The sequence below is a fragment of the Epinephelus moara genome, chromosome 11, assembly GCF_006386435.1.
Source record: "Epinephelus moara isolate mb chromosome 11, YSFRI_EMoa_1.0, whole genome shotgun sequence".
NCBI lineage: Eukaryota > Metazoa > Chordata > Actinopteri > Perciformes > Serranidae > Epinephelus > Epinephelus moara.
The window spans coordinates 10,867,081-10,881,807 of NC_065516.1; the positions used below are offsets into that span (position 1 = coordinate 10,867,081).

At 42.4% G+C, this 14,727-nt stretch overlaps 1 protein-coding gene across 1 annotated transcript in view; it reads left to right on the forward strand.

Moving 5' to 3' along the window:
• The first annotated feature begins 4,525 nt into the window (after positions 1-4,525).
• The window catches only part of LOC126397489 (serine/threonine-protein kinase H1-like), a 13,404-nt gene continuing 3,202 nt past the window's right edge, over positions 4,526-14,727 (forward strand). The window contains 2 exon segments of the mRNA XM_050056327.1: positions 4,526-4,797; positions 5,563-6,283. Coding sequence (XP_049912284.1) covers positions 4,526-4,797; positions 5,563-6,283 — 993 coding nt within the window.

The following is a 14,727-nucleotide window of genomic DNA, read 5'->3' on the forward strand; positions in this document are numbered from 1 at the left end:
TCAAACTTCCTAGGAAGAGATCGATTTGAAGTGTTTTTCAAAAAATTCAAAATGGCTGAAAATCTATAAAACCGGAAGTTATGGGTTCTTGAGGCAAATGTGTTCCTCATGAGGAGAGGCATCTCTGTGCAAAGTTTCATGTCTCTACAACATACGGGGCATGAGATATGCCCATTCAAAGTTTGCAATTTCAATCGGTTGCTATAGCGCCCCCAATTGATGTAATATTGCTTCATTTGCATCCTCCCACGACCTGCTACCACTGTGCCAAATTTCACATGGATTGACCAAGTCAGTGAGGAGAAAAACGTGGAACAGACACACACACCCACACACAGTTTTCGTCATTATATAGTAAGATTATGATTACATTTGCTTATGGTTATTTTAGACGGTGGTGTGTAGTTGTCTCATAGCATAGCTCTTTTTTTTTTATATATATATATATATATATATATATATATATATATGATTTTCATCAATAAATTGAGTGGGACATTTTGAGCAAATTTGAATATTGGGGAGGATATGTCCGCCAAATATATATTCTAATTCCTGCCCTGGCATGAACACAATGCAGCCTTGTAAACAACACATGTCAAAACCATTATCCATTTAAGACTATAGGTAGCTCTTTTTCAAATATAGAACACCTTGTTTTGGAGGCATGCTCTGCAAATCTTCCTAAATACAAAAACATGCTGCACAATTTATTCAAAAACATGAACTCATTATACAAACCTCACATAACCACATTATTTCTGCCCTGCTCAAGTGAAAAAGAATAATTGAAACTCTGTGCACAGCACACTACTTGTGGTAAAAAGGTGCTTCTTCCCTCATTTTGATCCCTTGCTTCCTCTCTGCAGTCTCATATGAATAAATATGTGCATGTTTTTTTGTGGTGTCTCCGGTTTCTGCAAGGTTTAGCTCTTTTAAACAATGTACAGGGCAGAGGCAGGCAGAGGAGGCTGTATGTTATTTTCTTTTCCATCCCTGCTCCATTCTCTGAAGATTATGGACACATGATGACAGCAGCACAACATAATGCAGAAAATAGAAAAGTAGCTTAGCGCTCTTGACAGGGACACTGTATGACATACTGGGCTCAACAATACAAACAATACAATGAACATGTATACATTCTGCGTTAGTTCCTGACACAATAAGACATAATCTGCAACCAGTGAGGAACACGGTGGGGATGAAAGTCAAAAACACAGCATTTTATACTATATTTCACTTTTAGAAAAGTAAATGTGTCTCAGGGTTTGCTATAATAAGTGCAAATACAACTTCGTGAGGATGATTTTTTTCATGTTGCCACTGTCAGTTTGACAGGATGAGTTGTATGTGGGTGCTGTGTCTCCAGGTAAAAAGCTAAAACAAGACAAACACTACATTTCCAAGGTCATTCGGTGTTACTCAAAGTACACCACCAAAAATTAACAGGAGTGGATTTAACTTGAAGATAAATTGATTTATCATAGTGTTACGTGCTGTTATGTTGACAGTGGTGGCAGAAAAATTTACTTAATAGCAATACACACGCAAGTTAAAAATACATCTGCAAAACTGGCAAAGTTAAAGGGGCACTCCACCAATTTTACACATCAAAGTTAGTTTACTCCCCATTAGGAGTCAGCCTGCGAAAACAGTTGAATGTCTTACATTGCTCAGGGAGGAGCTTTCTAAATTCTGATTTAAAAAAAAAAAACAAACCTGGAGGATGTCATAAGACACTACCAGAGTTGGGTATATACTTTTTGCAGTAACGGGTAACCTAACACGTTAGTTTGCTGTTTGAGTAATCAAATACTTAAGTACATTTTCAAATAAAAAATCAGTTACTTCCGTTACTTTTAGAACGCTGGTCCTTCAGCTCCGAAACAGCAATGGCTGTCGTTTGGTTCTAATAACGGAGATAACGTTAAACCTATGAGTCTGAAAGAAGCCACGGAGCTTGTGGCTCGCTACGTGGTCGGAGAAATGCTGCCGTTGTCTACGGTGGAGTCTAAATAGGTGGAGTAGGACTCGCTGACAGACATATTTCAGACTCAGGACTTGCATTATGCCTGGTACACGCTACACGCTGGTACTCACCAATTATCCCCGGTCGTCTTTCACGGCGTGTGTGATGTCATCGGGTTATTCTTGTCCTATTTTTATTACTTTCACTATTATTTGAGTCACTGTGTCTGTTCATGTGCCAGCCGACATGTTGTTGTAGTCACCTAAAAGCGTCAGCAGATGGCAGGAGCTACATTTGAAGCGCCATACGTAAACTATCAAGCTACTGTATCTTCCACAGGAAGTTCTGACAAATGTTTCAGAATAAAAGCCTATTTAGAAAATGGAGGGATTCTCTCAGCCGAGGTTATAAGGGGCTTTTAATTTGAAACAAGTGTTGAGTTTGAAATGACGGTGCGATATGTTAACTTTACAAAGACAACGGAGCGGATAAAAAGTAAATATATAAACACACAGAGGGATTAATAAATAACGGACCGTCTATAATGTAGTTTGTTTCAAATGAAGCTGGGAGCCTCTGCAGTTGTGGTGAGTAAAAGCCCCGCCGCTATTTGTTAATGTTATTACTTTATGTCCGACCGTGAGGATGTACCATTGTTTGCTAGCTTGATGCTAATGACAGTAACGTTAACTCAGCGGGTTGACAAAGTGCCTCTGCTGTTTCACACCATCATTTCCCCCTTTTACTCTGTGTGGTAACATCCCTAGAGGAAATATTAAAAACGCTGGGGTGTTGTTGTCATACAGTTGTCTACGGCAGCAGATCGTTCTGTGTTTCTACTGGTCAAAGTGACGGCTGTGATGGGAGAATTGGATCTCAGTGAAGGGCAAGTGGTCCATAACTTTAATTTTGGAGACAAAAAAATGTATGCTTAGCGCAAAAGTACTTTAAAAGTGCTTGAGTTACTTTTCTCAGGGAGTAACGCAGTAAAGTAACTGGTTACTTTTTAAAAACTAACACAGTAACATACTTTGATTACTTTTAAAGTAACCCTTACCCAACACTGGACACTACTTAGTTGTATCATGGGAATCCAGTATAGCATCCAGTATTGTCTGCACGCTGGCATCCCAGGTTGTCAAATACTGTTGCTTTCTCTTGCCCTCAATGTGTGATACCTAAACCGAAGGCACCCTTTGGCGTCCCTATGAGACGCACTATTTCATGTCTCTGTGTGATGGATGAAACCTGTTGTAACATGTGGTTGAAGCTGTCAAATAGTCATGGTTATAAGTTTAGGCAACAAAAGTACTTGATTAGGTTTAGAAAAAAAACATGTTTTAGGTTAAAATAAGTAAGTCACGTGATGAAATACGTGAGTGACATCAGTCTTCATGGACAAGTTAAGTTACACAATGATATGTTATAACAGCATTGACTTTTGGTTTCACACAGGACACAAACAGCGGCCAACTGGATGACCTGCCACCCACCTGGTATGGTATACTATGCCAGTTGTGGATGGGTTTACATTGGAAGTAGTTGAAAGTCTGGTCTGTCTCAAAGAAATGCCAAAGGGCACTTTTGGCATTGGTATCACATGCCAAGGGGTGCCACAAAGTGTCAGTATTTGATGGCCTGGGGATGAAAACTGGCTGGTATTTTTGGCACATGGGGGAAGTTTGCCTAGAGGGTTATGAAATATTTTCATTTTAACCCAAACCACAACTTTTTTCCAAACCTTGACCAAGAAATTCCTTCCCTAGGCAGGCTTCTCCAACCCACACTACAGACAAGAAGTCTGCATATCATGGTCTCTGCTTCTTTGATTTGTCTCCTTTCTGCTCTTCTCTTTGTTGATCTGTCTCGTGCGTGGCATGAAAGTGTAACTCTAAATTGCTTGAGTACCCCTTTAATCCCACCGAAATTAACTCATAAATGTAGCTGTCAAATCAATGTAGTTGAGTACAATATTTCCCAAAAGGTAGCAAAGAAATATGAAGTAGCATTAAATAGAAATGCTCAAACAATAAATAAAGACCTTAAAAAACTGTACTTGTTGCTGGAAACACTGGATACAGAATTAATGGAATGCTTCACCCAAAATTTGTGTGAAGTGTCTTCCATATTGTCAATGTAGTTGATCAACCAGCATTTTTAAAAATTTAAGAAACATATCATGTTGTCGTACTCGTGTGTGACTTTGTTGGGGTTCTTCCCTCCACAGTTTACTTCATGCTGCGTTTGTTCTGCTAATCTACTATAAGAGGACTGACAATAGCTTCAAAACAGCTTCTGTTTACCTGACAGTTTTATCACATAAGTGAGTAGGAGGGTGCGTTCACACACCTGCTAACCTCCAAGCTGTTTGGTAGGTGGAGCTTACTGTTGCTGTTTTCACACCTTAAACAACACCTGCCTGGATGCATACCAGAGTGCAGAAAAAAGCTGCTGCATGTAGGCTTGTGTTCTTATTTCCAGGCCACATTCAGCTCACAGCAGATGTGGAAATTCTTTGCTCCCTCTGTGGCGATGGGATGTTGCATCTGAGTGATGGGCTGTGGGAACAGTAAGGTGCTGCCCGAGGCATCTAAGAAGGGCTATGTTAGTGTGGTGCAATCGCTTGTGGCTTTTAGTAAAGCACGAGGTGATGATGATGATGAGCTAAAGAAGCGTACAGAGAAGCAAAGAGGTTTGTGGTTTTCCCCTGGCGTTAAGAATCTTCAACCAGCATCAAACAGCCAGCAGCGGATACTCAGAGATGGACGACACCAGGACAGAGTTGCCAAGTATAAGGACAAGTTTGAGCCACGTGTGACTGCAAGGTAAATACTGAAAGTAAGGATACAAGAACATTTTAGAACTACACTAGTGCTGAGACATGTTTTAAAGGAAACAAAGCTGAGATAAAGTGAAAAAAAATCAACTAATCCCACTTGACGAGTGTCCTGCTTTTATCTGCACAATTTTAAGTAACCTACTGCGTTAAAAAAAAGAAGAAAATATAAAGCAATGCTGAATAACTGAGGCAGCATTGAAAACAAGTGATATTATCTCAACCTTGTCAGCAGCCAGTTTTTAACATTTATTCAAAAATGATTTTTTTTCAGCACAACACAATGTGAAGTGACTTATTAAGAGCATTCACAGCACTCATGGAAGACTGTTAATGTCACCAGCTTTCTCATTCGCTCAGCCTGCCAGCACCAGCATTCAATACATACAATTTATTATCAGTAACAGCAGACATTTATTTGAGAGGCCTACGCCTTGTAATACCTGAAGACTGGCTTCCTGTACTTGTCAGATGAGAGCGTAGAGACAATTAAAGAAAGGAAAGTGATGGCTTTAAAGGAAGTGCATGTCTCCCTCAACATCTGATTAGTCACAGATTATATATTGCCTTGTTGGTTATCTAAATTACTGTATGAGTTTGCCTGGCCGACTAGCCCCAGTGTGCTATACAACATGCAGATATCTTCCCATACATCACAGCTGCAGTGGCAGTGAGAGACACTGAGTGCTCTGCAACAGTGTATCATGAGATAGTTATGCTGTAATGAGTCATCTTTCTCCTCCTGCCCTGTCAGATACGACATCAAAGCTCTGATCGGTCGAGGAAGCTTCAGCCGCGTCGTGCGTGTGGAGCACAGGACGACTCGCCAGCCCTTCGCCATTAAAATGATGGAGGTAGAGGCCCCAGAGGGGTGTGAGGTGTGCACCGCGGAGCTGGCAGTGCTGCAGCGGGTGAGCCACTGTAATGTGATTCAGCTGATCGAGGTGTTTCAGTTCCCACAGCGGGTTTACATGGTGCTGGAACTGGCCACAGGAGGGGAACTGTTGGACCGTGTCGTTAGCAGGGGCCACTTCACAGAGAGTGACGCTACCCAGGCTCTCCGGATGGTGCTGGCTGGGGTGGGATACCTCCACAACCTGGGAATCACCCACAGAGACTTGAAGCCTGAGAATCTTCTGTACTACCACCCTGGTGCCGACTCCAGGCTGCTCGTGACTGACTTTGGACTGGCCACTTTTGGCGGCACGGGGTCTGAAGTTTCAGACCCTGACAGAAGTGACATTGGAGATCATACCAGAGCAGACAGGACGTGGTTCCTCAGAACTACCTGTGGAACCCCCGAGTATATGGCCCCTGAGGTGTTGCTGAGGAGACCCTATTCCTGTGCAGTGGACATGTGGGCCCTGGGGGTGATCACCTACATTGTGCTGAGTGGATCCATGCCGTTTGAGGACGACAGTCGTACGCAGCTCTACAGATCCATTGTGAGAGGAAAATACAGCTTCCATGGAGATGTAAGTTTACTGGTCTTTTCATTGCACATTGGAGATAAGTTGTAGAATATTTCTTTATGACACATGAAAGTTCTAGAGGCTAAAAATAATCTCATACCAGCTCAGTATCCTTGGAAATGCATGTTGCATGATTCTACACCCCAAGACTTATATTGAATGCCAGTTTGTCCCCTAAATGTAGCAAGGCAGAAACTAAGGCCGAAGATTTATTTGCTTTTTAATCATGCATTCACACAGAAAACCAGCTATGTCACAAGGAGAATTGCTCTCATACTTTGTGAAATATGTTCTACGAGTGTTACAGGAGGATTCCAAAAGAAGGCTCACCAGATAACTCAGAATGCACAGACCCAATCTTACTGTTAATTTACAATCCCGGGTAGAAAATCCTAGTGTCACATATATGATAACAAACAGTGATGAGCAAACTCTGCCTCAGTTAGTTTTTAACCACCTGAAAAGGCCCACCTAAAAAAATCAATATCAGTGTAAATGTACACTATGTGTAGAATATTTTTAGCAGTTTACCTCACTGTCAGAAGCCGTTATGTCAAAGCCACCAAACTCAACTTAGCAGAACGCTGAGTTGATGGTCCATCGTGGCATCGATCTGTGGTGTGTAAGGTAAAGCGGAGCAAATATTCAGATACAGCATACACTTCCACTGATACTGATTTTTTTAGGTGGCTAGAATATGTTTTGCTGTGGCCCCATCCACAGCAGTACATTGCTTGGCTTCCATGGCGGTAGATTTGGTTTATCAAAGATGGTAGCAAAGCAACAAAGTACATAAAATAAGCACAGCAGAAACATCGGGTAGGTCAGACCACCATGTTTAACTATATATCTTTCAACATTACAGTTACGGCTAAAAAAACAACAACAAAAATCAACAAGTTTGCCGATTTCACATGTCTCTGCAGTTGTAACCAACTGCCAGATGCCTACCCAAAAGTCATTGTGGTGTTGTCGAACTAGCAGTGATTTGGTCAATAGAACTTCTTGACTTGCTTGATGTAAACAATAAACATGGCAACACTTGAGCAGGTCAGTATATTCTTAATCCTGACATCATCGCAAATCACAGCAAAAAACGCCATAAGCACCATAGCAGATGAAGAGTGAACGTTGTGACAATAGCCAGTATATTTCTTTCGTTCGTGTGTGTATTGCATCTTGTGGATGCTGTGTGAATTTCCAAGGATGTGCACAACCAACGTTCCCAACGGACACAGGATACGCAAGGCAGCCATCATGCAAAGGTGAACTTGTGGTTAAAAGCAACAGGTTGTGGTGGATGGGGGAGACCCAATGTAGGGAAATTTAGCAGGTCCAGATAGTGCTACAACTCAACCCAGATGGCCACCAATGTGGTTAGGAGTTGATCTAATGTTGTCAAGCCAGGTGACCAAAATTCAATCTCAGAACAACGTCTAATAACAGCATCAATTTGTAGAACATTTTGTTGGTTTCAAGTAACCAAAATCTAATGTCTTCCAAAGGTGTCATGCCAACGTCTTCTTGACATAGAATGAAGGCATTTAGCTGTAAGGTATGGGTAAACCCAAAGCCTGCAAAACGTCCACACAATGTGAAATTCTAATGTTGTCTCACCAGATTCTAACCAAAATTCAACATCTGTCCAACAAGAGTCCCTCTTTATAATGTCATAAAGACATCTGGTGCCAGCTTAGAAAGGACAGAACCAAGAAAGTATAGTATTTTGACGTGCAAACTGAAATTTATATATAGTAGCAGTAAGTCAGTTTTTACCTGTTACACCACCTAGACAGCCTTTGTTTATCCTTATAGAGTGTTGTGTGTAAAAGCTGTCCTTGCAAAGAGTGAAAAGAAGTAGCCACTACATACTGTTCAAGTTGTTTTTCAGAGATATTCCCTCATTGAAAAGGTGGAAGTTGTCATTCTCATAATGCTTACAGATTCCTTCACATAATATAGACTTGACCTCTGCTTCTAGAGATGCTATTTTGACAGTGTTTTGACAGTCTCACACATAATTCCCACCGCTGTACAGTCATGCAGTCAAAATGGAAACTTTTTTTGTTCTGCGAATTCTAACCAGAAGCTCAAGAACACATTCTATGGTCAGGTGTAATTATTTTGCCAGCTGAGGTTTAACACAGTTACTAAGACTATTTCTGCCTGGTAGTGTATCTCTGCCTCAAAAAATAAGTCAGTAAATAAATAAATAAACAAGTTTAAGTAAATCATCCATCTGCCAATTCCATTTCGACATCCGGCCTTTTCCCCACAACACAATCTGGTTTGTTGTGTACGATGTGCATGCTTTCAAACCATCCAACCCCAGAAACATATTCCTTCACATATGCCGTTACATCTACTCGCTGCACAAGAGTGATTCATACCTTAATCATTATGCTATTAGAACTACCAGAAATAGCTACACTATTCCATCGTTGCCTGGTATAAGGAGAACATTTTCAACTGAACATGTAGCAGTGCAGGTGTGGTAACAAGGTGAATTTTTCCTCGTTTTCATCCCTTCCTCTGCAGCCTTGTAAAGCACAAGAATGGATATGTGAAAGTTTGTTGTGGTGTCTCGAATTTCGGCTTGGTTTTGCTCTTTGAGGATGCTTCGAAATGGGGGAAAAGACGGCCCTGCGTGTTTTTTTCTACCCCCCCTTTTCTTCTGTCATACAACTGAAGTGGGTATTTTTAACAGCCTATTCTGTGGAGCTCAGTGGTGAGTTCGAGCTTGTTCTTTCACGCTGATTACACCCAAGGCTGGATTATTCACTGGGCTTTAAGCCTGGCCCGATTCTCAGGGATGCAGTCTGACATTTTAGTCTGGTATACAAGAGGCTCCCTTACATAGGCCCTGGACTATTATCCCTGTGTTTACCGCTGCACTGACCACCAACTGAACAATAGTGCAAAATCCTTCTCGAGTTTATGCAAGGGCTTATTTCACGTTTTTCATGGTGGCTTTCGACACAGCTCATATGTAGGCCACACTGGTAGAGAAACCCACATTTTCAAGGACCTCACGTATAGCGTCTTACATCCCACTGAGAAACAGTAGAGACATCAAATTCACTTGATGACAATATGAAGACATCATACATGGCTGAGTAGCGGTCCACGGCTTGATGTATCAGCCATCAATCATATTTTCATGTTGACAGAACACTTCTTCTCCATCATGTGCAAGTCTTCGCCCTCTCTGATAGACAGCACACACACACTGTGATAATAATGCTGTAATGCGTGATGAAGGTTCACAAGTATCCACGAAATGTGGACGTCTGTCACTGCAAGGGCTCTCCGTGTCATTCAGAAGGGTGCTTCTCCTCGGGGTGAGAACAGTTTCAACAGCCTGAGCAATTCCCTTCACATATTAAACTCCACTTGAAGAGTTTCATTTGAAATGAGCTGTCTGCCAGTTGAGCAACGTGACACTGAGACCTGCATGATGCACAAGAAGCCTTTCATAGTAATGGTGTCTTTTTGATTTAAGATGTTACCTGTCAGTGTAATTAGATGTCAATAGGGCTTTTCACAGTGGACATGTTGACTTGTCATTGTATGAAAAGCACAGGTGTTACTAATGACATTAACGATGGCTCTGTTCTGTTCAAGCGTCCCAGTAAGTCAATGTGACAGTGAGCCAGCACGCAATTCCACGACCCTGAAACCAAGGCAGCTGAATGGAATTCAGCCATCTTTCATTTGATTACTTACACCCGTGCTGTATTGTCTGTGAATGTCGACAGTGAAACATAGGCGAAACATAGTCTTACAGGCCACATTTTATTAAGGCTTAAAGTTTTCTTTGTCCGCCAATAGTGTCCTAGTCAGATCCATCCCTCGCTCCTCCACAGCTCCAACCTTTCATCCAAAAATGGTCACTTCTGGCAAGATGGCGATGGCCAACAAAACAGAATCGAGGCCACAAACCAAATGGTGAAATCACGGTAGATGTGTCCATTATTTTATACAGTCTATAACAGGCATATCCAAAGTCAGCACGGGGGCCAATCGTGGCCCATAGACTGATTTTAAACGGCCAGCAACTTGTCTTTCAAAATATATATGACCTGCCACACAATAATGGTTAATGAAGCAAGATCACTTTTCACATTTTTCCAGCTCAACTCACAATGGCAGGACTATTGTAGAGTTTGTGGACATGCATCAAGTAGGAAGGCAGAACTAATGTGTTTTCATAAACAGACGGTTAACAAGTAAATGAACGGTTACCTAGCAGCAGACATGTTCTGCTAGGTAGCAGACTTCCTAAAAGAGTCTTTTCATTCATTACATGTCAAGCCAAAACATGCCTTTTGTGATTTCATCCATCATCCATATTTGCCATGGCTTCTTTCAACAGTGGCTAATGCTCCCGCTACCGCTCTAACATGTCGGTGTATTTGCTCTGCGACAACGTCTATTTTTTCCATCACCTTGTTACTTTCAGGAACAATTTTCAATTTTCAACATTGCTATTGTTCCTGTGTAATATTTTCTGTGGCAACAAACTGCAGACTAGAAAAACTGTTAAACTTCGGAGTGAGACCGGGCTCACATGAATAGTCATGTAATATGCATTTTCAGATGTGTCAGTGTAGACAGATTATTTCTGAAACGGTGCTAATGTGCCCGTGTGTACGGAGATCGTTTTCATTTTAATGCAGTTTTTAAAACTAACTGAAATTGATGAACAATTCCTGTTTTAATGTATTAGTGTGGATGTGGCCTCAGTAAAACAAGAGCCCTGGAATCTGGAACACAAAATGATGTAGACAATTTTATTCAGCCAAGTTACAAGATTACTCAGTAAATCTGCTTCTTGGAGACAGACCTCTGACCTGTCTTCTTAGATTGTGGAAAGAAACAGAAGAGAACATGCAGACTTCTTGCGGGAAGGTGTAACTGGCTGCTTGACTCAAACCCAGGACATTTTTGGCCTAAGGTAGCAGTGCACAACAAGGACCTACAAGCGATATCAGCTGTTATAAATTAAATAGGAAAGGCGAAACCATCTGGTAGATTAAGATGTAAATCAAAACCCAAATAGTCCTTGTAATTTGCTTTTGAAAGACTGCAAAGCTGCATTGTTAAATTCTTCTACAAATCCATACGTATCAATCTCCTTCCAACAACCTCCTTCAACTTATGTCTAGTTATTGATATGAATGAGTTATTCATTTAGAGTCAAATATGAGTACACAAATTGCTGTATAACCATATTTAAGACTCTTTAGGGCAATAGCATGCACAGTTATGCAACACATTTGATATTCATCAATAGCGGACTGCAGAATATTGTCAGCGTAATAAAAAGGGATTCATTTCAGATATTATTTTTCCAGATGGACAAATAAAGATTTTGAAAGTTACTCTTCTTCTCTGCTATGCAAATTAATACTCAAGGGCTGCAATTACAAACATTCTTCCAAAAGTATAAGTAACCTTGTGTGTTTACTGAAGCAGAATGGGGAGAGGCCGTAAATGTGTGTGTGTGTGTGTGTGTGTGTGTGTGGGCCGGGGGGGGCTTTCAGCAGTAAGATGGAGGTGAGACTCACTAAGAAATGCAAACGGCCCCCGGCACCTGCCCATGAACCAGGTCCCTCTGTCTCTCCAGCACCGCCCCCCACCGCCCGCCCCGCCCGTTATCCAATGCACTAGCAACACACACACACACCATGCATACATTCCACCCCCCACCACCACTGCTGCAACAGCCCCTGGCCTGAAGACCTGTAGTGCAGACTGACACTGATGTGTTTACTCAACAGCGGGAGGGTGGAGGGGAGCTGAGGAGGAGGTGGAGGAGTCAGGGGGATGGATGGCAGGGTGGAGGAGATGGGAGGGAAGAGAAAGGAGAGGACAGAGGACAAGCAAGGCAGAGGAAGAGCGGGTGTAGCCTTGGGGGCTTTTTGCACCTTATCACTCAATCCGCCCGCCACACGTAGGACGAAGCGTTTCCCTCGCACCGAATCAGGGCATCTCATCTGATGTGTACAAGCGTATAAGTGGATTTCTGTGTGTGTGTGTCTGCGTGCATGCATGTGCTCATGTCACGGCAGACTTTAGTATGTAAAGCACAAATCCATGCATTAGTTCAGGCCAGACAGCAGCCTGGTGACCTCCTCTGCATTCTGCTGCTGTGTTATTGAAGACACACTTTCCTGGCCCAACCCAAACATCTGCATCCCTCAGCAGCAGGGCAACATGGGTAATGGTTAGCCCAGTCTGCCCCCTAGTGAGCTCCATGTGAACAAACCCAGCCTCCACTTGGCCACAGTGTATTATACATGACAGCCCAATCTCTCTTGCATCCGGGTATTGATATTTTGATTACTGCAGTTTAGCTGCGACTTTCACCTGAATTAGCAACAGGCCACCGTTTCCCATTTGGACTCATTATGACGAGGCATATATAAACTTGGCTTTGTTTCTCAGGAAATGCTGCCAGGCGAATCAGATCGGAGTAAATTGTAAAGGCGGAGACTCTTGCGTGGAGTAGTTCATTACTCAAAAGTGCATTATCCTCGTGATCACATTAGCGTGATCCAACCTTCAAGCGTTTTCTTCATTTGTTGCAATCACGGCTTTGTCAGGTAAAGATGTAGCGCACCGCAAACACAGTCAGCTCCTCATTCACTCTAACGAGACGTTGCCAAGCCCTGTAGGTTTCTCCACTGCTTATGCCATATGTGCACTCCACTTGTCTCTCCCTCCTCTTCGGCTAGCTCTGTCTGCTCAACATTGATGTATAACACCAGCTCTCGCCCCCTCCTCCAAACACAATAAAGCCTTTGTGTATTTTGACGTGAAAAATGTTTGAAATAAGGCCGAGAGATAAACTTCCTGCAGGTGGCTTGGTTCCAGGAAAACAACACAGTTATGTCTCCTCTTCTTTAGGTTTGCCATGTTGATAGCAGTTGGGAAGCAAACTTTTGCTACCTCTTTAAAGATTTTTCTCCACATCATTCCTGCCTCATGAAGGCTTCACCATCTCTTCTATGTAGCCTCATGTGTCTCCGTCATTTCAGAGCAAGAACAAAAGACACCTGCTAGCCATCAAATGTTTTTTTCATGGCACAGTAATAAGGAGCCTCACCGAATCACCAACAGTACTAGATGAGGAGGAAAGTCAGACTTGTTAGTCTTGGGAGCTCTATCAAACACTTTCTCTCCTTCCCAGGGAAACTGAGTGTCACTCTGCCTGCCTCTCAGGTGTGAAATAACAACACAATGAGAAGAAAGTTTGAGTGAGAGGCATTTTTATGACTCGTTCGGTGGGGCGGCTCTGCACCCCGCGCTAGCTGTGCTCGCACACACACTCCTCTTCCAGTCAGTGCACTGTGAGAATAAGCGAGTCCCTGCTTCTTTGAATTCCTCTCACCGGCAACAGTCTCACGATTGTCAATTTCATGCTTGATTAATTGTCATTACTCTGCGAGAGACAAAAAAGGGGGAGAGAAATGCATTTCGGGATTAAAATGGAGAGCGAGACCTCCCTAAAGAGTGAGATTTAGTCTGTGCGAGGTTGAGCGAAGAATGAGAGAATTTTGCACACACGGATTTTACTGTATTTAGCCTTTATTCGCCTCAGCCAGACACAGTGGAGAATTTTACAGCTTACTGGTGGATATTTTTGCATCTTAAAGACAAGAAAGTGTAAGAGAAGTGATTAAAGAGGACCTATTATGCTCATTTTCGGGTTTATACTTGTATTTAAGGTTTTTACTTGAATATTTTTACAGGCTTTAATGGTCCAAAAAACACTTTTTTCCTTCATACTCTCTGTGCTGGAACACCTTTATTCAGACCTCTGCCTAAGCTCTGTTAAACACCTGTCTCTTTAAGCTCCCCTCCCAAAAAAGCCAAGTTGGCTGATTGGTAAGGCTTTCTGTGTTTGCCATATTTTCTCTGCACTGTCATCGCAGCAATGACTGTAATGGAGAATAGCAGCACTTTCCACCATGAAAAGTTACCAATAAAAGCTTCTAAACACAACCGTACATTTTCAAGCATGAGTGTGATCCAAAATCTGCAACAAATTTACAACGTTGGTAGCCCGTTTTCATGTTTCCCTGACATCAGCATGCAGCTACATGTACGTTAGCAGTGTACTCGCAGTGGGGGAATGACTGTAACGACGAATAGCAGCACTATTTCCTGGTGAAAGTCCCCAAAAGAAGCCTCTAAACACAACCACACATGCTCCAACAGGAATATGATCCCAAATCAGGGAGAAGTGTACAACATCAGCCACCAAGATAACATCCCAGATAGCACACATACATCTGGCCGACGTCGGCCCGATGTATCAAGTTTACATCGTTAAGACGTAGCAGGGAGAGCGTTTGCTCATTGCCAAGACGTCGCTGAGACGTTGGCCTTTAATCGAAAATGACCACCACGCGACGTTCAAACGATCAATAAAAAGCTGC